This window comes from Centruroides vittatus, unplaced genomic scaffold (assembly GCF_030686945.1).
Source record: "Centruroides vittatus isolate TY-2023 unplaced genomic scaffold, ASM3068694v2 contig_474, whole genome shotgun sequence".
Taxonomy (NCBI): Eukaryota; Metazoa; Arthropoda; class Arachnida; order Scorpiones; family Buthidae; genus Centruroides; species Centruroides vittatus.
The window spans coordinates 1,229,031-1,256,780 of NW_027122266.1; the positions used below are offsets into that span (position 1 = coordinate 1,229,031).

The following is a 27,750-nucleotide window of genomic DNA, read 5'->3' on the forward strand; positions in this document are numbered from 1 at the left end:
AATTTTTTTCCTCATTATGATTAGAGAAAACAGAGCAAAGGGAGGAGGAATATGTGTTGCTAATCATACATCTCCAATTGATGTTGTGATATTGGCTAGTGACAATTGTTATGCCTTGGCAAGTGTTTTAGCTGTTTTATAAACTATGTCAATATTTACTAATATGTTAATTATTTGTTGTTAAATATATAAGGTTGGACAACGTCAAGGAGGATTCCTAGGAGTTCTTCAAAGAGCATTGGCTCGGGCAACTTCACACATTTGGTTTGAACGGTTTGAAATGAAAGACCGAGCAGTAGTTACAAAGAGGTAAATTTCATATTACTTAAATAAAGTTTAGAATGTTTTTAATGAAATAACTTACCTTGAAAATTTTTAAAAATTATCTTTCATTTTATCTGAATGTAAATTCCTTAGATTAAGCGAACATGTAGAAGATCCTGAGAAATTGCCTATTTTAATATTTCCAGAAGGTAATTCAAAATAAAGTATCATTTCAAAAATATTTTTATACAAAACTTATTTAATTCTTCTCTGTTGACAGGAACATGTATCAATAACACTTCAGTCATGATGTTTAAAAAAGGAAGTTTTGAAGTTGGAGGAACAATATATCCTGCTGCAATTAAGGTATGAAATAAAACAACCTATTAGTCAATTTGAGTTAATTTCCAACCAACAAATTTAGTGGAAAACAAAGGATTTTGTTTTCCACTAAGTGATCAAAAATATCAGGTTCAGAAGAACATTTATGAAGTGTGCATATCAGTGATGTAATCTGAAAGTAAAAATACTTAGGTAATATTCAATTTGGAATATAACAATAATGTGGTGAAATTCTTGAAATTAATAAAAATGCTTAAAAACTGCTACAAATATAATTTTGAAGATGGAATAGAGAACAGTAAGGAAGTTCATTATCTATTCTTACAAAAATTCAGTTTCCATACTGATTGATGGGCAGCTTTTTTAATGTTTATAGAGATTTGTTCTATTCATTCCTTGATTTGTCTTTGCTCCTCAAGAAATATTCTTCCCATATTCTAAGCATTTTGCAAAAAACTCATCATCGGAGCAAATTTCAAAATCTCTTTTTATTGACATCTTCCTCATCTTCATAACTGAGTCAACGCAATAGGATCAATCCGTGTTTAATAAATAACACGGTCTTGTGTTTGATGCTCAGCAATAGGATCAAATAATTGTGTAGGTCAGAATTCAATCTTTAACATTCAGATATGAAAAATTTATAAAAATTATTTCCCAAAAACAAATAATGTGGTGTCAAACTGTCTAGACTAGGGGTGCATTAACACCGGTTACAATTTCCAAACACACCTTAGGTGATTAATGGAGCAGCAACTATGAATTATTAAACTACAGATATTACAACATTTTTTCCCTTGCTTTCAGTTGTCATAATGACTTGTTTTTTTTTTTTGTATTTGCTTGCATGACAAGTTGTTGGTCCTTGGATTAACATATTTTGCAATTATGACATATTTGCTTCCTCATAATGAGTACAAATCATTGAATTGTTTTTGTGTTGTACATAATGTTCCTTCAAGAACAAAATGTTGCAGCTCTCAAACATTCTGTTTGGTTCAACACTGGCACCTTGTCTTTTCTAACCACTCTGCCATGTGCTTATAGTGCAAGTACAGTACCATGTTTTCTCAATTTTAATATGCACTTTTTGAATTTTTCTAGTCTCAAAAATGGTACGCATATTAGAATCAGGCTCAAAGTTGACTTAATGCAGTCTCATTTGCATTGCTTGCTCTTCACTCGCTTGGTAATTCACATGTAACTTATTATGATATCTGCATAGACATGGTATACACCCTTCTTGCTTCTTTGGTTTTAATTTTTGTTTTGGAACAATTTGATGGTCTTCTGAACTACAGCAAGCTGAATGATGTCTTGCAGATGAATCTCTTTATAAAGTTGTGTTTAAGCAGAGTGATATCTACTATGCTGAAGAACATGTATGTAAATTTTTCAGTGTGATACTAAGTATCTGGTAAATTTCATGATTGTGCCATACTGATGTGATATCTTGCTGTTAAAACATTGATCCTACAGTAATTTTGACTGGTTTTTTGTATTGGTCTGCAGATCCTCTTTCCATGATGATGGAATCATAAAGGAATGCATTTGAAAGTGTAGATGTCAGGAAGCACTATAAACATGAAAAAATGCTTTTAAAAAATGCATTTATTATCACAGCTGAAAAATGTTACTGTATTTAAACAATGTTAGTACATTTGCAAACTATATATCAAACTTTTTAGATTTTGACATCTCAAAAATCTGATGCACATTACAGTAGATTTGATTGCACATTAGAAAACATGGTATTTCGTCTGCACATCTTGTGTCATGCTTTGTCCCAGAAACATAAGAAAAGAATAAGTCTGATTAGCACATTCAAGTTTTACACCTTCACTTTCAGACGGTACTACAAGTAAAGTATTATTTAAATCTAATAGGTAAAATGTCTAATCTTTGGAATGGTAATAAAAGACCAGCATCACTTTCACCTTCAGTTTATAATAGTGAAGTCTGTTGCTTTAAGCACTAAACTGTAAATGAACTGTTTCTGCAAATTACTTGTTACAGATGTATTGCTCAGCCCTTTACAAGGAAATCATCTTGTAGTAGTGCCTTTTAAAAAATTTGTATCAAATCACAAAATAACTTTATTGTATCATCTCAATCAGTTTTATATTAATACAGTTTAAGTATACTTAGTTATATCCATTAAGTTATAAAACTATTTTCAAATCACATGGCAGCATTTCATTTGATTCTCATTTTTCCAAATACAGGGGAACCTCGCTTAATGAGCATCTCGCAAAACAAATTGTAAAAGTTTGCCTCACTTAATGAGTGATGGAGAGGGGAAATCTCAAATTGTGCACGTGTGGCATGCTCCATCAGTCTGTGTTTAGCACTTGTTCCACTAGCATCTTAGTGTTGCTTGTGATCACACATTTTTCCAAACTTGTGTTCACAAACTACTTATTACTTATAAACATCAACAACCATAGCCCATTATATAATAAACACGCCAAACGATATGCCAAATTCTTGGGTCATTAAATTTAATGGCCGATTCCAAATTAAATTTTAGAAATGTCTGAATTAAATTTAATAATTATAAATAGTTAATTTTTAATACAAGATGGAAACATAACTGCCTACCTCTAGTCAAATTAATTAATTTCTAATATTTACCATATATCTTGGCAGATAAAATGACCGTCAGATAAGACGAGGTATAAATTTTCGTCAAAGTTTTATAGTTTTAGCATATATCTGTCCTATAAGACAACCCCCAAACTATCAACAGCCTATGAATTTAGTTTAGATCAGTGATCATCATTGAACAATAATACTGTTTAGTGTATACAGAATTATGTCCTATTTGAAAATTTTCAAATGAACACATTTTATTTTCTTGCATCTGGAAGCACTGCCTTGCGATTGTTGCAAACATTTCCACAGATTCGGCATTTGGGTAATGACCTCGACTATTCACAAAAACGTCGTATGGGCTATTTTATTTTGTGCACATGCCCTACTCTCTACTAGTAAATAATTAGTTTGTTTTTTATAATGGTTTTAATTTACAAAAAAATTAGATGTAAATTTATATATCTGTCCTATAAGACAAACCCGGATTTTGGGGGCTTTTTTTTTCATGATTCAACTATTGTCTTATCTGCCGAGTTATACGGTAATTATAGCACTTACATAACCTAAGAATTTGGCATATCGTTTGGAGTGTTTATCAAACATACTAGTGATTTTTTTTTTTTTTTTTTTTTGTTTCTGCAAATCGAATTCTCATTCCAGGATGTTTCATTCCGCGCTAGAAGAAATGATTAATCACGCTCCTTAACAGTGTATATTGTACAATTTTTTTTGAATAAACATTATACATAAGCATTTTTTCAGTGTGGAATGCATTAAATGTTTTATCGTATTTTATATTAATTTCTATGGAAAAAATTGTTTCGCTTAACGAGTGTATCACATTATGAGTAAGACTCTGGAACAAATTATGCTCATTAAGCCGAGGTTCCACTGTATATCATTTTCCTTATGGTGGCATTCAGTGAGTTACCCCACACACAGTTAATTTTTATTCTCAAATTGCAAATTTATTCAGCATGTGTTTTAAATCGTGAGAATGAAGAAAATTGTAATGTCCTTTTATAAGTGAAAATGACTGAAAGGACATCCTGTTCTTTGCACTATTTCAACAACAAATGACACTACATATAATTGTGATGCAGCAAGGTCAGTGATTTTTTGCTTTTGCCAATGACAAAGAAAAATCCAAACCTTGTTATTGTTATTTGGTCAAAACTTTTGCCCATGGTAGAGTGAATAAAACCACTGTGCCATTACTCATGGGTTGGCACCTTACCAAAGAGCTGGCCATATGGAGTCACCAGGTTTTTCTTCATGTTTGAGGAATTAGCACCTATTTAAGGTGTTACAGTCTACTGAGAGGCATTTCAGTAGACTGTTGTTTGTATATGGCAACGTAACAAATGGGTGGGCACCCATTTGTTACATTGCCATATACAAACAACAGGATGAGGAGAGATCTGGATTTATTATTAAATTTTACTGTTTAAATGCACATGACTACAACACAACCAAAATTTGAGTATTGTACAATTATGTTCTTCACCTGATAATAACCTGCATTCTTAATTACTTACTGGTTGTTAAGTTTAAAGATCATGTTAATTGCAAATAAGAATCAAAATTTAGATTGTTTTTTAATTGTTTAGTATGATTCCAAATTTGGAGATGCTTTTTGGAATAGTAGTCAGCAAGGCTATGTACATTATTTACTTATGATGATGACTAGTTGGGCTATTGTTTGTGATGTTTGGTACTTACCACCAATGACAAGACAAGTAAGTTTTTCAGATATTTTCTGTTTTAAATTGGTTTGATATATGAATTATGTTTACTTGTTTAGCCTGAAGAAAGTGCCATAGATTTTGCTAACAGAGTCAAAGCAGAAATTTCAAGACAGGGTGGCCTTGTCGATTTAATGTGGTATGTCATTTACTACTTGCTGTCACAGATACTATCCCGAATGTCAATGTAATTATAAGTTTGTTATTTCAGGGATGGACAACTCAAAAGGATGAAAGTAAAAACAGAGTGGAAAGAACAGCAACAAGTAGAATATAGCAAAAGATTAAAAATTCAATAATGTCTACAAACACAAATTGAAAATATTGCTAATAGTCTTGTGAAAAGATTATCAACAACTGTCAGTCTAAGTGAATCGGAAAATGCCAAAAACTGTTTTATCCAAAATCATTCATACATACATATTGTGTTTATGGTACATTGTAAAGATTCCATATTTTTTATCTTCCCAAGCATTAGTTACTGTATTTTAAAAACAAGGGCAAAATTATCTAGTCAACGTTTCTTGAAAATTTTGTCCAAAAATTTTGTAACAACTGCTGCTTTCAAGAACTAAACTATTCTGTAAATTGTGGGACCAATTTAAGGTTCTCTCTCAATTATTTGGTGCTAAATTAAGCTAACTGAAAATTGTTAACTGTACTCATTAAATCATTTGTTTAAAAAAAAAACAAGAATAGTAGTGGTTGAATCCTTTATTATCTTCAAGCAAAATTACATGATTAATACAGTTGTATAAAATTTAACAGACAATGCAGCATAAAATACTGTACAATTTTTTTTCTGATTCTTATTTTACAGTTGGCTTATTTGCCACTTTTGTATTTTGCAAGTTGAGTTTGGAGAGTCCGATGCTCCTTGACAACACGAGCAATTTCTTCACCCAGTGTGTTAATATTTTCCTGTTAAACAAAAATATTTAGTAAACTATGAAATTGAAAATTAAAGTATTTAATAGATCTCATTTACACAGCAATTCTGATCAGAATGAGTTGGTTAAAAATTGTGCACAGATTTATTAATCAGGTAATGTTCAGTTTGTTTCTTGGGGAGACTGCTATAGCAAAAAATATGGCCCAATATTGATCATAGAAATTTCAGGTCTGATTTTCCCCTTCCTATCTCAAACCATATGCCAAAATGTCACAATTCTTGTGTAGTTTAACTGTGTAACTGGTTCAGCTGGGACTCAATCTGCAACCACTGATGAAACAAGCATTAAATGGTTTATAGATCAAAAATTGCTGATGTAAGTATTAGATATTAATGGTGCGGTTTTTTTTATATTGTTTAAATATCAATTTCTTTTAATTTTTAAAAAAAAAGTTTTTTTATTGATTTAACTTCACAGTTAGTTTAACCATTGTTATTTTGTCTGTACTGCATTTTATTGGAGACAAAGACTATTGGGTTTTATCCTCATCATTCTTTATTCCACTATGCATTTCGGGTGCAATCTTTTTTGTCTATTAGTCCAATCACCATGGACTAATCACTGCAGCAAATTCCAATGCATAATCGATAAAAAAAGCGTAAAAATAATCCACAAAGAGAAGGACAACTACTTACGAAAATTCAAAGAACACTTTGCAATAGTTAATAAAAACACCATCATAAACTTAAACAGTGTTCTTTGAATTTTCGTAAATAGTTGTCCTTCTCTTTGTGGATTATTTTTACGCTTTTTTTATCGATTATGCATTGGAATTTGCTGCAGTGATTAGTCCATGGTGATTGGACTAATAGACAAAAAAGATTGCACCCGAAATGCATAGTGGAATAAAGAATGATGAGGATAAAACCCAATAGTCTTTGTCTCCAATAAAATGCGGTACAGACAAAATAACAATGGTTAAACTAACTGTGAAGTTGAAAAAAAACTTTTTTTTCTTAATTTCTTAAATCAATTAATTTTTATCTGTGTTTGTAATAACTGTCAAATGGTGTGACTTTTATATTTATAATGACTATTTCATCCGTACCACCAACACTGCAGTGCCCATGCTAAGAATGCTAGGAAACATATGTAGGTAGTGAGAGAACAATTAAAAACAGAATTTAATAACTTGGAAAAAATGCAGCCAAAACTGATAGATACAAGCACCACATTAGTTAGTTCTGAATCCATAAGTCTGATACTTATGTTTCATCATTCATACTGGTGTTCATTTTAAAAATTACCTTTAGTTATTTAATATAGATTTTATCTTAGAGCATGGTAACACTCAATGTGTGTGGAGCTGAACATACTATAAAAACATTAAAATGCCAATTTTGACCCAACATTATATCTCCAAGACCAATGAACCAATTTGGATGAATTTTAAAATATTCATGATTAGTACTATGGACATCTTAAATTTTAAATAAATTCACTGGCTTGTTTTGGACTTATGAAATCAGCATTTTACAAGAAGAGAGGATAGTGACACCAAGCTGCCACACAATCACAATGTTTAATAGCTCTTTTGAAGGTATTATTTTATAAATACTCAATGAGAATCTAATTTTCAAATTATTAAAAGTGGGCTATCACATGACTAGGTTTTTGTGATCAAATCATCAGGCTGCTTTTATTTTTTCAAGTATTTATAAAACTGTTGCTATTGCATTTTGAGAATGTGCAGGGGGACAACAGTTTCTCACGGTGGCTGGCAGGGGTGCTACTACACCCCTAATCCTGAGCATTGCAATGGGTTTAAAAAGCTTAGTGCCTCGTATATAGTGTTGCTTACGAGTAACGCTCGTGTATGTTTATTCTGATCTATATGAGAGAAAATGTGTACTCGTTTATGGAGAACACAAGTGAAAGGAAATATTACTCCCTTGAGAAAGTTACTTTATGTAACAATATTGTACTGTACCTGTCATTTCTGTAAAGTGAAATGTCTTGTCTACAGTATATACGAGTAGTGTATTCTGAATCACGTGATGTGACGGAACGCAATTGGTGTAAATACACCATGGTTGGAAAGTGAGTAAGGGCGTGGTATTTTTGTTTTATTATTGCTGAATTTAAAAAATTAAGTGAAACAGAAGGCACAGAGTTAATATATGTGATGATATCCATTTGTTTGTAATAAACTGACTTATCCTTGACATTCTTTCTTCGTTAATAAGTTCAGGATATAAATTTTAAAGATTATTCCTTCATTCCTTCCCACATAAAGCAGCTTATTTAAATAATTTTGTTAAAGGAGCAATTTCTCATATCTCGTTTATCCATATTTTAAGTTATTCTGGGTGTATCCTTTTGCCTGGTTTATTTATTCCGTCAATATATGATTTTTAAAATGTAAATAAATAATCATAATAATATGGCAAATTGAAAAAACAGAAGGCATAGCACTAATTAGTTTTAAATGACAAATGCTTTCTTATAAATGATTAATAAAATCAGATTTTGTATTTTTTTTATCAAATATTGCCGACAAAGATTAAAATACTCCTAACATGTTTTTGTATATTGATTTGAAAGAAGCACTGCCTATGATTCTATCATCTAATCTTTAACTGTGTTTAAAGAAATTTAGATGTTTTTTAATCATATTTTTGTTTTATATTTTTTTTATAAATTTATAAAATTTTTCAAGTCTTATAACATTGATTTTAAATAGAAAAAAAAATCTTATCCAGGGAATACTGCCTTAGCTGGCATGCGTCCATCTCTGAGTAGGAGTGTTAAGACACCACCTAGCAACAAAGTTTAGCAACACAAATGGCCTTCTTTTTGAAGCAAAAAGTTCAAAATGCGATAGCCTTTATCTCATAAGCAATGATAAAACATGCATTAATTAGATTATGTCCATTTTATTTTCCCTTGTTGTGTATACATAATAGCCAGGAAAGTAGAGGAATTTTGCAAACAACTTGGACAGTCAAATTTGACACATCTCCATGTTTTAAGGTCTGAACCCAAAGAAAATGGAAAAGTGAGTCAAGTTGACATGATGACATGAAGTTTTGCATGGTAGCTTATATATAAGGGGCATTAATGCTATTAAGTGTTGAGGGGGTGAAGAGACGATCAAGTCCAATACCTCTCTATTAGCATTTGCAAATTTTTATGAAATTCATCTGTACCCTCAAAATTAAGCCTTTTAAAAATGAGATTTAGATGGTTCCACACAATTGTTTTATATCAATTATAATAAAAAAAAAACCAGCAACAAGTTGCATGACTTTTAAATTTCAGCCTATTAGTCAGTTATGATTTTATTTTCACCTCTGTACATATCACATTATAGAATTATCATAAATTATTCTATTGACAACTACAAAATACTTAATCCCATAAACTGATGGAACCAGGTTGAAAGGAAAACTCAGCAAAAACATGAAAGTTGGTTCCAGTAATCTTGTGTCACAAGGTAAAACTCAACATGAAAATTATAGCATAAGACTATTCACAAGTTTCTTTTATTTAATGTTTTTGCTAAGCTTTGTTCCTCAATGTAATGCCAACAATAATTTTAATAATGGGTGACAATAATATTTCATTTTAACATTTTTATCATAGAAAACTTATTAACCAAAAATTTGATTAAAAAAATTTTTCTCTAGCACTCATGATTGTTTGGTCGAGTACAGAGGTACCACTGTATTTGATCAACATGATTTTGATACATGTGGTAGCAACAAAGGATACCTGTATATTTTTCCAAAATAGATTACTTATTGAGATGAAACAAATCTCATCATCACTATCATTTTTTTTAATTTCAGTAAATCTTATAAAATAGTCTTATTAAACTTTCTCAAATAGAGATCTTGCAAGATCTTTCTAGTTCCAAACTATAAACTGATATAGACATTCATATACGAAGGTTGGTTGACTTGGTGATTGTTGAGTAAAAACTAACTCAGTTTTGCATCTTTTTGGTTTTCTTTTCAACATAACATCTAGTTAATTAGATCCATTGAGAAAGTATTTGATCTAAAGTAAAGTTCAGTACTGACCCAGATATTCTTTAAATTTCTAAGTATATTGTCTCAATGTGCCATTGTTGTCATAACTTCTCTAGGTTAAATAAACGTCAACTTTTTGATGATTAAAAAATTGCTGCACTATTTCTGAAGAAAATACTATAGTGTAAAATAGTCCAGAATAAAAAAAAACAATAAAACTGAGCTTTAACAATGAATAAAAACTGAAAATTTTCAATCAAATATTGAGACAATTTACTGAAAATCACTAAATAGAAAGAAGACTTCCTGTTACAAGAGTGGATTGAAAAGTTTGCAGAAGCATCACTAGAGAGTGTTTTATTTGGAAATATTTTTCCCATGTTGCATTAGCCCACGCATGTATTGACTCCAAATTTCACATCAATCTGGCTAATAGTTACAATAGTTTTTACAAGCATTGAAGTGAGATTCCCTGTGTGCCTGTTCATATATGGAGAAAAATAAATTCTAGCTGTTATCAAATTTTTCTATTTGGAAGAAAGACAACAAATCGAATCCAGGACAAGGTTCTTGACGGTTCATCTCCATGGTAAGTTTTTGGGTTTCGGAATTCAAGCATGGTTATGCACACACATGATGAACCATGTTCAGTACATCCAAAAATTGCTTTGGCCACATTTCTTTGTGTAGCAAGACTGCAGCAAAAATGACATCACGAGCAACTATTGCTATACATTGCTGCATTATAGTTTAACTCAAGTGGAAAACATTTCTAAACATGGATACCATAATCTATTCTTTACTTTCAGCTGTAAGTGAATTAGTGTTTTAATTAAAGAACTACAATATAGCAAAAAGGATATATAAAGAATCACATTTTTGGAAAGAAATGTTCAAACAAAGTAGAGAGACAGAAAATATGTTTAAGATATAGCATTTTCCTAATTATCTATTGTTTAGATGACTTTCAGAGTCCTTTTAGAAAATTTAATCCTCCTCAAATATTTTTTTATCAACAATCACTCACTTATCAGGTGTATAAGCTTAAATCCAGTGTTTTTTAGTCAGAAAAACACATTGTTTTTGCTTTCTATGAAAAAAACAATTTATTCAAAATACTTTCCTCACTAGCAACACATTTTTTCCATCTCTTGGGCAATGTGTGGATACCACATCAAAAAAATTCCTTCTTTTTCAAGGCAAACCATTCATCAAGCCATTTTCGGACATCTTTGTAAGAACTGAAGTGCCACTCAGCAAGCATGTGGCCCATCGACGAAAACAGGTGATAGTCAGAAGGGGCCAGGTCTGGTGAATAAGTGGGATGGGGTAGCACCTCCCAGTTGAGTGTCTCCAAGTAGTTTCGGACCAATGTTGACACGTACAATAGTGCGTTGTCGTGGAGGAAAATCAGCTTGTCGTGTCTTTGCTAATAATCCAGCCTCTTTTCACACAGAGCACTGTGCAATTTGATCAGTTGTTGGTGGTAGCAGTGGGCATTGAGTTTCACCAGGTTTCAACAGCTCATAGTAGACAATACCATGCTGATCCCACCAAACGCACAGAATCATCATCCGTCTGAAGCGATTTGGTCTTGGGGAAGATGTTGATGGTTTGCCTGGATCAACCCCACAATTTCTTGCGTTTAGGATTCTTGAAATATATCCACTTTTCATTGCCTGTTACAATCTGATGCAGAAATGACTTTCTTTTTTGTCTGACAAACAATATTTCGCATGTGTTTTGGCATCACTCCATCTGCCTATCATTCAATTCATGCGGCACCCATTTTCCAATCTTTTGAATCTTTCCTATGGCATGTATACGCATGGAAATGGCTGGTTGGGTAACACCCAATTGCTTGGCAAGCATTTTTTGCGATTGGGTATTGTCCTTGTCCAAAAGAGCCTGCAATTGATGGTCCTCAACCTTCCTGGGCCGATTTTCACACTTCTTGTCGCTCAGGTCAAAATTGCCATCTTTGAACTGACGAAACCAATCTCTGCATGTGGTTTCCGATAAAGCACTGTCATCATAGGCTTCCACAAGCATTCAATGTGCTCCGGCAGCCGATTTCTTCAAATTGAAGCAGAAAAGCAAAGCTTGCCGCATATGCTCTTTTTCTGGCACAAAACTAGACATGATTACTAAAGGAAAGATGTATGTTGTTACATGAAATTGCTGATGATGTGCACTAATTAAGGTTGACAGATGTCAAAATCATCAAAAAAAAAAAAAAGTATGGCATCTCCATGGTAGCTTAACAGTGGAATTAAGCTTATACACCTGGTATTTTTACAGTGTTTTCTCACGTATGTAGAATCAATTTGCTTTGTACTCACAATGGATGAAAAAGCTGCTTTATCTTTGCTGCAGTGGTCTCTTGCAGCAAAGAAATGCTTTGCTGTGTAGCAATAAAGCAGTGCTGCATAAAGAAATGAGACCTACCACTCCAGAAATAGGATAAAATCCATGACATGGTGTTAGAAGATTGCCAAATCAAAGTGGGTGAAATTGAGGAAGATGTGGGCATCTCAGAACAAGTGTTATGCAAAAAATCAACTACAGATATAATTGAAGTAACAAATGCATGCCAGAAATTTAATAACACTGGGAGCAAGAACATTTAAAACTATTAACTATTGATTTAACATGCAACTGTTCACTATGTAATTGTTAACAATAGATGAAACAAAAAAATATTTTTAAAACTTTCCAAAACTTAAATGTATAGAATATGGTTTGTTGTATACAATATATACAAAGGCTATTTTTTAAATAAGGTCTGTTTTTTAATAAGAAGAAAAATACTGTAAATATCACATTTTAAAGTAAAAAATTAATAAAAAGTACATGGTCGGTGTTATTTACATTTAATAAATATATAAAAATATAAATATGACTATACAAAGATAAAACTTTGCTTTTGTTTTTCCTTCTCGCCTTTTTATTAATTTTTTACTTTAAAATGTGATATTATGAATGTGGCAATAACACCAGATGACGCTTTTACCTGATTTTACATATCTTCTGCATAGGCAGTAGCCTCAAAAGAAAGGTCATCTCCGAGAGTTTGTGAATCGTTTAAGGACTGCCGATGGACTGAACGGCCAGAAGGAAAGACAAAAGTAAAGTTTTATCTTTGTATAGTCGTATTTATATTTTTATATATTTATTAACTGTAAATATCATTAAAATATATTTTTTCCCATATTCTACATACTTTTATCTGCTTTTCTACATAATTCCCATTTTTGTTCAAACATTTGTCATACTGCTCAACAATTTTTTTGAATCCCGACTTCAAAGAAATCTGCCACCTGTGAAAAAGCCCAATCCATGACTGCAGTTTTCACTTCTTCATTGTCAATGAACTGTTGACCACCAAGAAACTCTAAGTATTGAAACAAGTGAAAATCACTGGTTGCAAGGTCTGGACTGTAAGGTGGATGATCCAGTTGTTCCTATCCAAAAGAACTGATTAGAACTTGTGTTTGTGCAGAAACATGTGGCCTTGCATTGTCATAGAGCAGTAATGGAACATAATTCAGTTTCTCTGAAACAATGGTATACAAAACTGATCTTGAAACCTGTGGAAATTCAATTGATAACATTGAAATTGTGAATCATCAGTCGTGCCGAATTTTGTTATCCATATCACAAACCAAATCAGAGGAGGTCGGCCAGGGTGTGGCTCATCATGCACATTAACCCGCCCGTCCTTGAACATTCTTACCCACTTTGGAACTTTACTGTCACTCATAGCATCATCACCATAAACTTCACAAATCTGACAGTGAATTTCCACTGCTGCCAAGTTTCTTGCACTCAAGAATTGAATAACAGATCGTATCTTATAGTCAGCAGGTGACTCAAACTTTTACAGCTCAGCACACAGACTGAACTTTTTTTTTTTTTCTTTCTTTCTCTTCCTGTCTTACTTTCCTAAGGGATTTAAACATATTAACAATATTTCTGAAAAGACTTGATGTTTCAAGGTCTTCACCAATTTTAACCAAGGGTGTGCCATGCTCAAATTACCTAATGGTACAATTTCTAATGTCATTAAACCATTCATTTTTTTGGAGTCATGTCAAACAAAAACTTAAAATTGTAAATTACCTTTTAACAATTTTAAATTTTCTGATATTTATGCAAATAATTGCATTGTTTTCTTTTGTACAAAAGCACAGTACTGATTTCTTCATTTTTATCCTAATAATTTTCAATGGTATTTTATTTTGCGAGTTTTAAGATTACATTGTATTTTTTTTTGTATGTCTGTATTTATATATGAATATACATAATTTAAACAAACAAATATATAAATTTTTATATACCATATATCAACATTCAAAGAGATAGAATGAAGATTGGTTGTTGAGGACATTACAGTTACCAAATAGCATGAAAAAATGCTATTTTGTATAGCATTTTTTATGTTATTCAAAAATGATATTAACTTAAAATCATAGAAGGGATTATTATAAAGTCATTAATCAAATATAAAAAGTATTGGTTATTTCCCAGTAATTGATTGTAAAGGTGCATACCATAATCATTGTGTTTTTTTGGTGTAATGTTTCAGTCAATCCTTCAGAAGCCTCAATTAATTGTCCATAGCTGGCTTGATTATAGAAAATATGAAAAAGATAAAATTTATTGTACAGCGCTTGTGAGATAACATCAGTTTCTTTAATTTTGATGTCTTCATGGTCATTTAAAACTTTTAATGTAACTTTTATGAATTTTTATCTTATCTTTTTTGAAACACTAACTGAAGAGAGACTTTTAAAATAAATTTAAGATATTTTTTGTTCATATTTACTGGTGTGATGAGCCCTAAAATATAAATAACTGGTTAGGTTATTAGAAACATGTACAGTACGTAGTTATTTTAAATAAAAATAAACTTATGTTGTATATTACAAACCATATTTTCAGAAAGTTTTGAACAGTACTTTTTTGTTACATCTATTAAAATCAATATATGTGATGTGCCAATAATTTTTGTTGTTGTCTATACATGGCCTTGTTATGGTATAAGGCATTTTTATTCCCCCCCTTCTTTTTTGCACTAATTATTTGAAGCTAATTAACCATTAATTATTTGAAGATCAAGTTAACAGAATTAGCAAGCCCCAAAATTACAACATCCATGATTACAATAAGCAGATTCTACTGTTCTGAAAATATCCATAAATGAAAGTTACAATGATAAAAATTTTACCTTTAAAGTGATATTTTTAAGTATTGTATCTTCAAGAACAGCTTGTAATTTATTATTAATTTCCAGAGATAATTCCAAACTCATATGAGAATCAGCAACATGTGATCTATATACAGAAGCCATTACACCACCTTTTTTAGCTACAACTGCCTGAAATATGTAAATAATTTTTCAAACATGAAACTGATAACAAATTACAAAATATTTTATTGAAAATTAATATATTTATAATTTATCAATTATAAAATTACCTTGGTCCATTTTCCTTTGGACAGCTTTATCAGAGAAAAAAACATTTATTTAAAAAATATATAAGATAAGGTTGTTTAATGTTTAAACTAAGGCTAACATACTTTTCAAGTAATATAAATAGGCCTACACATATTTGTATAAACTTCATTGGAAATAAATTAGAGGTGATTCAATTCTAATAAGTTTCCAACTAATCTGATCTTCACTTCTATCCACATCGCATTGGTAATATATGAAAACCTAAAAACTCATTGGTTTATATTTGAATTTGTTCACTAATATTTATTCTCTAAAGAGATAAAAATTTACATAGTAATTTATGGATACTTTTTAGATTCGGGTCCTAGACAATTATAATCATCGATTTATTGTTTAAAGTACTTTAATCTGCTGTTTCCATGCAGCATTTTGAGAACCTGTATCAAAAAACTGTCCATTTTTGAGTTGAATGGTACTTTTGATCAAGATCTCAAACCAAAACATATTTTGTTTTCAGTCAATTTCACCTAATTTCCATAAGTACCCTTTTTCCATAAGAAAGGTATGGGGTTCTTTATAACAGTTAGAAAAATAGCCAGATCTGGCAACATTTCTTACCCATCACTATGCAGTATCCCTACCATGTTGGTGCCCTCCAAAGACAGTGACAACTATACATAACTTGATCATAGATGGCAAATCACATGTGAAGAGGATATTCTGTCAACCATGGGCTAGTTTTACAGCACAATATATCTACTCCTATGTTTTGCATGACAAGCATTCAAACAATGTGGAGGATGTATATCAGAAAAGAAATGGAGTATCAGTTTATAAAACAAACTGAATCCATGTCAGGTAAAAATAAAGATACTTTGTTTTGACTTTTGACTAAGATCTCCTCTATTTGTTAATCAGAAACTACACCAGTATAACAAGTCCTGTTAATAAACAAGGTTCAAGTAGACAGGATATACACAGAAATTTGAATTCAATATATTGGTTATTGGCTACCTCTGTAAAATAAATACAATAAATCTGTGATTTTAAAATTAATTGATAAATTACTTTTATAATGGTTTTTCATTAATGAACATCTCCAATAAAGTTCTATAAGTAACATTATTTGTTCATACTGTCAACGAGGAATTTACTGTAATTTTTATGATTTCGAAATAAAATTTTAATAATGCCACTTTGTTTAAGATTATTGAAATATTTAACAACAATTTATTTTTATTCTTAAGTGAACAGAAATATATCTTTTAACTAATCTAAGATAAATGTTTTAGATTTTTAATATGCTTACATAATAATACTTATTTTCAGAGCCATTTTAAGCATAATTTTTTTACAGACATTACAAATATTTTTGTTTTATATCTATAATTTTATAATGAGCAATGAGAAGAAGCCACAAACTATGGCCAGTTATGCTGATGTGTTAGTGCATGCTACTTATTTTGATTATTCACAAATTTATCATAGATAACTAAAATTTTTAGTTTACTACAGAAAAACAAATCATTTCCAAAGATTTCAATTATAATTTATTATTGAATACTACAAATATAAATAAACTTACTTTATTTTGATCCATAGTGTTAGTTGCCAGTGCACCAGCTTCTTCTCTTATAATATAGCTTTGTATGATTCTGAAAATGAATGCACAGTCCAGTAATTTATAAAACAGTCTTCAGTTATATTATTAAATAAACAAAACGATAAGTCTTTTTTAATAACTTGATATCTATTGCAAAAATTTATAGTAATTTCTTAAGATATAAAGAGTTTGATAGAGAAATCTAATTATGAATTCATCTAAAGTTTTTCTAAAAATTATTCATAATTGTCATGCTAGAAAAATGATTTCATGGAATTACAAATATTTTAAACTTAATTTCTAATATGGCAAATTTGAGAGATTTAAAAAGTTGTATCTTTTTTTATCTTTATAATTGTTCCATCAATTTAAACTAAATTTATTAGAAACATTAATGTCAAAAATTTTATATAATGGCAAGGTTCATTAATTTAATGTTAAAAAATCTGATTTTGCTAAATTTTAATGGATAGTTTTTAATTAAAATGACATGTAAAAGAAAAAATTGAATAATACATTATTATGTTTGAATTAGCATTAAAATATAGAATTTAACCTGAAATTATGTCAAACAATAACACTATCTATTTATTCTTTAGAACAATTTTAAAAAGGACTGATTTCAAGAACAAATGTATTGGGTTGAATAGAATGATACAGTTCTTCCAAGATTAATAGAACATACAGTGACTGCCTAGAAACGCTATTATTTTCATGTAACTTTAATGAAATTTTCTAGTACATTTTATAGTGAGATATTGACAATATTGCACAAATTTGGAAAAAAATGATTAATAAACAAAAGAGCTAGATACTATTAGCAAAAATAGAATGTCCAACCTTAATAGAATATTTTGACTTATATCTTTAAATTAAAATTAGTAGCTGCCATTTTTGGAAACAAGCTGAAAAATACAATTTGCAATCTTTGATCAATTCAGTGTCTGTCATACTTGTGGAATATTTTCTCATGCCTCAATGAGAGCAGCCTTTACTTCAGTGGCAGTCTTGTATTGCTTACCATTACTATACATTTGGAAAACCTAGTCACCCCAAAAAGTTTCAATTGGGTTTAAATCTGCACTGAGAATTGGCCAGTCCAAAAGTCAGACCTTCTTGCTCTGAAAAAAGAATAATGTTGATTTTGATATATGGAAGCTTATATTATCCTGCATGAATTCAGTTCTGTCCAGCAATTTCCTGTCCACAAGTTTGGAGCTGCTTCCAGACAAGCTCATGATAAGTTTGAGAATTGTTTCAACCTTCAATAAATACTAGATCTGTTTTTCCATTCCATCCAATCTTCTCCCAAGTCATGAGTGCATCACCGCCAGATACTCTGAGTACTGCTTTTGATCTAGTCTTTTGTCTGCCCAATAATACGTAAAACCATCAGGTCCATCAAGATTTTACTTTTTCTCATCCATGAAAATTATTTTGCAGTCCTTCCCCTCTTTCAAAGTTGTTTCTGGAAAACTGTTATTGAAATTGTTTGTGTTTCTCCTTGAGCTGGTTGCCTGTCTTCATTCTTATGAAAGAAACATTGTCTGTTGATCTCAAAACACTGTGTACTGTTGATTTACTGTAGCTCAGCTTCATTTTTGATTTTTTGAACTGATGTGTTTTCTTGCAGTGCATGTTGAACAATTGAGCATCATTCTCTAGGTGTTGTTGAACTCTTGTACCCACTGTTTTGTTTTCCTGTTCATTACTCATTATTGAGATACTTTGAGATTGTTGCATGAGGTCTTCACAAATTTTTAGCAATCCAAGTTACTTTTCTTCCTTCCTGATGAAATGCATCAATTTTGATGTCATCTACAGTTAGGTTCTACCCACGTCTCATTTTTAATAGTAAGGTACTATGCAATTTACTAAACCTTTCTTTTCACTTGTTGATTGTATTTTTATGCAAATTTCATGGATTCCAATTATTACTTTCTTTGTAATTAATTCCAATCAGTCCAATCATGTTCTATTAACATTGGACATCTTATGTTTGATAATATCTAATTCTTTTGTTTATTAATAATTTTTCTCCAAATTTATGCAATAATAGTTGATATTTTACTATCAAACATACTAGAAAATTTCATTAAAGTTACATGAAAATAATAGAGAGATACTAGGCACTCCCTGTATATTTTATTATTGTTGGAAGGACCATATGTAAGACATCATTATGATGTAGCAAAATAAGCATGTAATGGAACTATGCTAAATATTATTTATAAACATTTTGCTTGGATAATATCATAAACAAGTGTGAACAGATAAGCTGCATGAGTTTCAGAAAGATACCACTGCAATTAAAAACAGTATTGTAACTAACTTTTAAACAGTAATATTCAGAAAAACAATGCACAGAACAGTCTGTAGTTCCAACTCCAAAAATAACTCTGTATTCCAAAAAATACTGCTTTGTGTATGGTAGGATTATGGACTTTTAAAGCCTGACAAAATGATAAATTCTGATGATCTAATTGTTGACAGACAAGTAAAAAATGTCTTAAAAAATCCACATCTTTCACTAGGATGGTGAATGTCCTCACATCAGTTTGATGATGGAAAATATAAAAATTTTTCTAATTCAATTATTTTATCATCCATCTTATTCACTTGACTTTGCAACTTCAGGTTTTTATTTATTCAGCTCACTTCAAAATCTGGCAGACAAATGTGTTGAGGCATTGTATCAAATTCAACTTCAGAAATGGATATTGGTTTTCAGATTTTAATAGGAGATTGTTGTTTGAGTATATTAAAGCCAATAAAAAACAGGCACAGCACACATTTTTTAGTTTTAGTTTGTTAAAACCAAAATTTTATTATTTAAAGGATTTTTTTTAAAGTAAAATGTGCTATACAATCATTTTTAAGTCTAAGCTAAAATTTTAAGCAGATGAAATCAATCTTGTGGAATCATGTTTGAAGGTAATTACAAATTATGACAATGTTAACTGAATAATTTTTAAAAAAATAAAATATATTTATCTTGGCTCTCTTCAAAAAAAAAATTTCTGTTTAATTTGTAATATATCATTTATAAACTAAAAAACATATTCATAACTTGCCCTTTTGTTTAATGATTTGTAAAACTTTTAAATTCAATTCAAATTTAAGAATTTTTATTGGCATAATTTGAAATAATGTTTTCGTTACATTTTCATTATATATTGTGTTAAGTATTAAACAATATAACAAGACAAATTAAAGGTATGAAATAATAATAAACAGATTAAATAATATTTCTATACTGGACACAATTCCATAGTAATTACTTACTCTGACACACTGGCAAATGTCTTTTATACTAGAACAGAAGTACATAGTAATGGATGCAAAAGAATAACAAAAGTCAATTGGAAAAATACTTTTGACTGTTTGAACTGAGTTTTTATTTACATAATTTTGGAATAATAAATAAGAAAACTAAGTTTCATTAAATACTTTAATTTACAAAAATATGAGATATTTAATTTAAAAGTTTTTACTTATTTCCTAAGCTTTTATTTCTATGTATAGTATTATATTTAAAAAAAATTGTTACATGACTTAAAATGACAGTAGCAAAAGTGTGGCTCTTAACCATCATACTTCATGATTAAATATTATGCAAGCTTTTGGACATTAAAATTAAATAAGTTTAATTATTTTTTATAAATGTGAATAATTATAAATGAAAATTTTAAAATATCTAAATGTTTTATTTTATGAATGAAATATTTTTGAAAGGCTCTGAATATGGAAATTTCAATTTTCAAATGTTAATTAATGCATTGAAATTATGTATCACTGATGACAATCTGTAACTACACACTTTGGTAAGAATTCTATTTTAAAATTTTAAAAATAATTTCTTGTTATAAATCGTTATCATATGAATAATACAGCAACGCATATCAATGTATCAGTGACATATACAGTTTATAAAAGATTCTTTTATTAAAAGACTACATACAATATTCCTATTTAAGAGTAAGCAATATAACAATGAGATAACTTAGTCACAACTTATGCAATTTATGCAAATGTATTTATTGCTGTTATGCTTAATAAAATCAATATGTTACAACTAATTGATATACATTTTTTCTCTATTAATTATTTAAAAAGCTATACTTATTTCCTACCTTGTTTTCTTTTTTATTTCATCAATTAAATGATTAATATGTTCTTCTTGAAATTCAATTTTTTCATTTTTTCTTGCTAAACTTCTTTGTAATTTTACAATTCTTTCAATTAACATTTGCTTATTTACTTCCGAAAGAGGTGAATTATTTGATAATGAGGCATTTTGATTGTTCACCTGTGAAAACAAGTTTTAATATTCACAGTATTTTTAAAATGAATTTTATAAAATAAATTAATTTCATACTTTAGTTTCAGATGTTTTAGTCTGTGAAGAATGTGAACTTGGAATTTTTCCTCCACTAAATGTAACAGCTGGAGCAGTATGTGAAGTAGCATTTTGATCATTTGATATTTTGGCAACATTGTTATTCGTTAAAATATCAAGTGATCCTGTGGAACTTGTTCTCGATCCCAAACTTACTGAATCCCCAGTTGTGTGATTAATTTCATAATTTTCCAACCTCCTTTTTGCTTGTAATAATTCCCTAGACAGTTCCTGTAATAAAACTTTGATTTAAAAATGGAAAAAATATCAGTAAGTATCTTTTCAATTATTTTTTTACCTTAATGCTAGTTATATGCCTTCTTTTCGTAACTTTATTTTCATTTACAGCATCTTCCAATTTAACTGTAAGATCCTCCACTGAAAAATTTTTTAATGATTAGTTTTGTTTATAGAAAACACTTTTTATGGATATAAAATATTGAAATTCTTAACCTGTTTTAGTTTTTTCTGCTAGTTTTCGAGCTAATAATTGAGTTTCTTCTTTTCTTTGTTTTCTTTCTTCTTCTAACTGATCTATCTATTAAAGTTACATAAAATTCTAAACTCTAACAGTCAAAAATATACACACTTATATTTAAATCTTATTATAAAATTTAAATTTTATTAATCTAAGTTATACTTACTTCAATTTCATTGAACTGATTATTACAAAGAATTAAATGAATAATTTAATAATTTAACATTAGCACTAAATGTATAATTTCATCTAACAAACTACCATACAGACATTATTAAATATTTTTCTAAAAATTTAATTTAAACTGAACTTTAAACTATATATCTTGAAATTTTTTTCTGTAAAGTTTCTAACCTAAGGTAAAGTTAATATGAAATATGGATATGATACAAGCTGAAATACATATTTATTGAAAAAAATTTTAAATATAGATAAAATTACTAATGATAAAAAAAATTTCCATAATCTATTTGTTCCAATGAAAATTTTCTTATACTTTAATTTCTTGTAAAAATAATGAAAAATATAAATCACATTCTTGGATGTGTTATATGTTTCAACTGTACACATTGTTCTAAGTTGTATATTACTATGCTAAAAAATATATTATTAAAGCAATTCAAGTTATAACACAACTTCAAATCTATTTTATCACTCAAATCATAATTCTTAAGTTAAATTACTCATATTTGCATTTAAAAAATATTTTAAAATAACTTTTTCAAATGATTCTATATTTTCTATTCCTGAAAATTACAGAATATTTTTAAAAATTAAAAAAAAAAAAAAAAACAAAAACTAGAAAAATGTTGTTTTGATATTTATATTATACAAAATAAGAACGTGAACAGAATTAATTCTTTAAAATATTAAAAAGAATTTTAAAAATTTTAATCATTTTTCTTCATTTTAAAGTATAAATGTAATAATGTTTCTATGTAACCAATTATATTTAAGATAAAATATCATAATTATTGCTGAAATTTAAAAATTATGTGTAAATTATTAAAGAAACAATTACAGTTGTCCCTTGATAATCCGACAGGTATGGGACCAAAGGGGTGTCGGATTACCAAAAGTGATTACATATTTGGCATTGTTTTGCTATCAGTATCCTATAATATTCCTACATGTTATGAGTAAAATGCTGCCTAACCCTAATTATAAAATTTTAAAATAGAATTCTTACCAAATCTATGGAAATGAAACGCCCATTTCGGTTAACTAAAACATGTTTATCAAAAGAAATATGGAAGCCAATAAATGTACATACAGTATGTATAGGCATAAGTAATACAGTATATACAATAATTTATAAACATTATAACTAAATGCTAAAATGTAGGTAGATTAATTACGTACATACGTAAATATGTACATACTGTGCTCACACTTTGAAGACGGGACTACAGTGATCTTGACAGGAGGCACGTCAAACTACTGAGCATGTCGGATTACAAAACATCGGACTATCAAGGGACAACTGTATTGATTATTCAATGACTGAACTAAGTGAATGATACTTAATAAAGTCATTAAATAAAGATATGTAACTTTAAATAAAGATGTTTTGAAAATGAATTTTATTTTGTTATTAAAACTTTACTCACCAATTCTATATTCTGATTTTCTAATTCTGTACATTTTTTATTTATTCGATTCATTTCATCTTCTAATGTTTGTGCCTAAAAATTTCAGTTATAAAAATATTAATGAATTCAGATACTAAAAATTATTTTTATTTACATTTAATTTATATTAATCTAACATATCATAAATAGATTCAACTTCAAGAACTGCAAATGCCAGTATATAAACGTTGACCTCAAGATTTTCAGTTTAAAATTCTAGTTTAAAACTATGCCCACCATATACCATATTTTACAGACTATAAGACGCTCTTTTTTCTTCGAAAAATTGTTCCAAAATTCAGGTGCGTCTTATAGTCCGTAAAATACGGTAAGTTAACCCTCAAATATATAGTATACTGGTAGTCAAAAGTTGAAGTATACATAGTGTATGATATTCTTTGGCAAAAACAGTAAAGGTTTATATTTAATACTCATCACACATATTGAACTCCAGTTTTGGAAAGCTTTTTCCATTATTAAAAAACAACTTATACACTAATTATATAGAATATCTTATTTTAAAAATTTTACACAAGAGTGTATCTGAAATATAAGTTGTATTACATATCTATATTATTAAAAATTATGCCTTTAGTGGATTACAGAAAGGTGGAGAACAGATCTGTGAAAGCAAATTGTGCTTCCTCTAGGAAATCAAGATTTGGGCTATCTAATTAGTGATATAGAAGCATAACTAATAGTCACCTGGTTGGCTCAAATGGTACTACAGAGTATAAAGAGACTATGTCTTAATCATCAGCTATGGTTGGAAACCCTGCTACAATGGGTGGCTTGGACTCTTTTAAGTCCAACCTTCTTACATGAGCATATGTTTTGTTTGGTGCAGCCTGTACTGCACTTAGAGAATGCTATCTTAAGAGAATTATGCTCACCAAAAACGAACAGGGGAATCCATACAAGCAGGGAAGGGGACCCCGTCCCATTTCCTGCTTATATGGATTCAATCCTGAATCCCCACAGCAGCAGGCTAGCGTCTTAATCACCTCAGCCATATAGCTGTCTCATTTTTGTGGCACAAACTGGGCAGTGACAGACAACCTTGCTAAATCTTCAACTAAGATTCTTCAATTGTCTTCTTACTGGCACTGAAGTCATATGCCAATATTCTTCAGTTGTACAACAATCCTCTTGAATCCATTCTTTCATCATGGCAATGAGTTCCTCGTTTTGAACTGAAGTTGTATGTTCAGACCTGTCATCATTCTTGAGGGTTTCCTGGCCACATTTGAAACAATCAAACTATCTGACTATTTGTACATGAGATAAACACATATTGTGACATATTTGCCACAGCAATGTCAATATCTCAGATGCACTTTTAAAATTTAAAACAGAATTTGATATTCACTTTCTGCTCCACTGGTGCTTTCATTATAACATACATATCCTAACAAAAGAACAACATATTTCTTGCTACACTTAGCATGGGATGTGGTATTGCAAGTATTGCAGATTATGAAACACACTACAGAAATTTCTTGCTATTTGGCATTTGTGTATTGGTCAATACAACATCTGTCTCATTATCTAATTTTCAGACATGTATGCATATTTTCTTTACATTCAAAGTTCATGTTGTTTTATTTAAAAAAACAAACTACAGAATTAAAAATAGTAGTTTTAAAAGACTATTTGATACACTTTTTAAAATATCTAACAGTGAATGGTGAACAGTACTGAAATTCTTATCTTTTTAAAATGAATTTATTCATATTATGTAGAATACAGATATTCTTTCATTCATATTTGCAATTATATGATTTAGAATTAATTTAATATATGAAAATTAAAAATTATACATTATAAATATTTAAATGAAATTTTATTAAATAATTTATTACCTAAAAAAAGATATACTGCAATAAGTAAACTAGCTACTGGAAAAATAAACTATTAAAAAACAAAAACCTTAATATTTCCAGCAATAAAAATTATTTAATAATAACGTTTTCGACTGTTTTAAACAGCCTTCATCAGTTAAAACGAACTTAAAAAACAAAAGAATGCAGAAAAATAGAACCCAAGCAATACCAATATTTAAAATTCAAAATAATTCCAAAGTAAAAATGCCGTCGTATATTAGAAACTAACAAACTGCGCATGTGCTAAATATCGTAGTAAGAATTAAAAAAATCTTTTGTTTTTTAAGTTCGTTTTAACTGATAAAGGCTGTTTAAAACAGTCGAAAACGTTATTATTAAATAATTTTTATTGCTGGAAATATTAAGGTTTTTGTTTTTTTTAAAAGATATACTTACTTTAGTCTCCAATAAACTATATTCTGATTGCAAAGCAACACTTTTAGCAGTTAATCTTTCAGTAAACTCCAACAATTCACCTTCCTTATTACGACAAGCTTCCATATCACACTGAAGTTCAGCATTTACTTGACAGAATCTCTCAACTTCTTTTTGACTGTTTAATACTCTTTCTTTTTCTCTGTAAAAATAAAACAGTTAAAAACTAAACTTAATTACAATTTACTGTTAATTATTATTCAGAGCTACAATAATGGATTTTATTCTTGACCATAAATTTAATATTTTAAATAATTGACTGCAAAAACAGATCAAGATTAGTTTATATCATCTTTATATTAGTTATTTATATTGGTTATTTTAAAAAATATCTTAAACATTTTATATTTTTTATTCATTAAAACTTCCTTTATAAAAGGTGTTTCCTATACTTTTCATAAAAAGCATAGTGATAAAATATATAATTTTAGTTTGAATTATATTTCAGTAAAACTAAGATTTTTTATGTAGTTTTTTTGATAGCACACAATTATATTTCAAACAAGACTACATTAGTACGTAAAATTTTTTATATAGTGTGTTATGGCTGGGTCAATTTTTTTTAGGTTTAATGTATTGGGTTGTTTGGAAAGTAATTTTGTTTTTTTATTACTAGAGGAATTAGATGTATTTTTACCAGCCAATTTTGTTTTAAACCACATTTTTATTATATACTTCGACAGCTGACATTTTAAGACTTATTTGTGAGAAATTTTGTTTGTTTCTGTACAATTGTTTTTTTTCGATGACCCATCAAATATGGAAAATCGAAAGCATCATTTTCGGCATATTTTGCTTTTTTATAACTAAAAAATCAAAATGCCGTTCAAACAAGAAAAAAATTGTGGTACATGTTTGGAGAAGATGTGTTAAGAGAAAGACAGTGCCAAAATTGGTTTACAAAATTGCATTCTGGCAATTTTAATATTGAAGATACACCACATTCTAGATGGCCATTTGAAGCCAATGAAAACAGAATAAGGGTACTGATTGAAGCAATCTGCCATATAACAACACGTGAAATCACTACGAAATTATATCTGTTAAATTGAACCATTTATTATTACTTAAAACAAATTGGTTTCGTTTCAAAGCTCGATATATGGGTTCCACACGTTATTAACGAGAGATGCTCTCTATGGTTGGATTTTAAATAAATTTTTTTTGAGCTTTTACCAGACAATTTAACAATTGATTCAAAAGTGTACTGCCATTGAGTAATATCATCAAACAGAAAAGGCCAGAATTGATCAATAAACAAAGTGTAGTGTTTTACCATGATAATGCCAAATTTCACACAAGTTTGGTAACTCGTCAGAAACTTATAGCTTAGATGGGATGTGTTATCACACCAACCATATTTGCCAGATCGGGCACACTCAGATTATTACTTGTTCCAGTCTATACACATTTTTTTTAACCGTAAGACATTTGCTTGAAATGACAATGTCAAAAATCACTTGGATCAGTTTTTTGTAAACAACGATCAAAATTTTTATGAATGTGAAATCATGCTACTACCAGAAACAATGACAACAGGTATTTGACCAAAATGGTAAATATATAATTCAATAAAATATTTATTTATTATAAGAATATTGTGTTTATTTTTCTATGAAAAAAACAAAATTACTTTCCAAACAACCCAATAGATGGCTTGTAGGTTTGTAAAACTTAAAACTGTAATAATATTTACTTAAATGTACAATATATAAGATATTAGTTTCAAAATAATGATGTCAAAGAAAACTTTCTTTTGGCAATGTTCAATTTTGTATACCTGACACAGGTTCCTGAATATGGCCAAAAACATTTGTTTCTTAAACAGTTACTGCTGAAAGGTGTAATTTTTCTACATTATACATTAGTTCCAGCTTACAAATTCAATAAATATAAATTTCATAAAAAGCATATGTGTGAATTCTTTTTCTGTTGATGTGCCATTGTTGTTGTTGTCGTATGGTGGGATTAATATATAATTGTACTT

General features: G+C 29.3%; 2 protein-coding genes across 3 annotated transcripts in view; one reads left to right on the top strand and one right to left on the bottom strand.

Moving 5' to 3' along the window:
- Gpat4 (Glycerol-3-phosphate acyltransferase 4) overlaps positions 1-5,642 on the top strand; it is a 38,924-nt gene extending 33,282 nt beyond the window's left edge. Inside the window, exons 9-15 of the mRNA XM_067273361.1 lie at positions 25-118; positions 194-309; positions 418-473; positions 545-630; positions 4,812-4,940; positions 5,006-5,085; positions 5,158-5,642. Coding sequence (XP_067129462.1) covers positions 25-118; positions 194-309; positions 418-473; positions 545-630; positions 4,812-4,940; positions 5,006-5,085; positions 5,158-5,245 — 649 coding nt within the window. The 3' untranslated portion in view covers positions 5,246-5,642. The remainder of the gene's footprint in view (positions 1-24; positions 119-193; positions 310-417; positions 474-544; positions 631-4,811; positions 4,941-5,005; positions 5,086-5,157) is intronic.
- A 3-nt stretch (positions 5,643-5,645) lies between these two features.
- Golgin104 (Golgin 104) overlaps positions 5,646-27,750 on the bottom strand; it is a 67,496-nt gene continuing 45,391 nt past the window's right edge. The window contains exons 9-18 of one of the 2 annotated variants that reach the window (XM_067273340.1): positions 25,725-25,905; positions 23,425-23,499; positions 21,790-21,874; positions 21,635-21,714; positions 21,316-21,567; positions 21,071-21,246; positions 16,920-16,989; positions 15,355-15,378; positions 15,104-15,253; positions 5,646-5,867 (exon numbers count right to left, since the gene is read on the bottom strand). In XM_067273340.1, coding sequence (XP_067129441.1) covers positions 5,772-5,867; positions 15,104-15,253; positions 15,355-15,378; positions 16,920-16,989; positions 21,071-21,246; positions 21,316-21,567; positions 21,635-21,714; positions 21,790-21,874; positions 23,425-23,499; positions 25,725-25,905 — 1,189 coding nt within the window. In that variant the 3' untranslated portion in view covers positions 5,646-5,771. The remainder of the gene's footprint in view (positions 5,868-15,103; positions 15,254-15,354; positions 15,379-16,919; positions 16,990-21,070; positions 21,247-21,315; positions 21,568-21,634; positions 21,715-21,789; positions 21,875-23,424; positions 23,500-25,724; positions 25,906-27,750) is intronic. The other variant, XM_067273341.1, reaches the window with a different exon arrangement.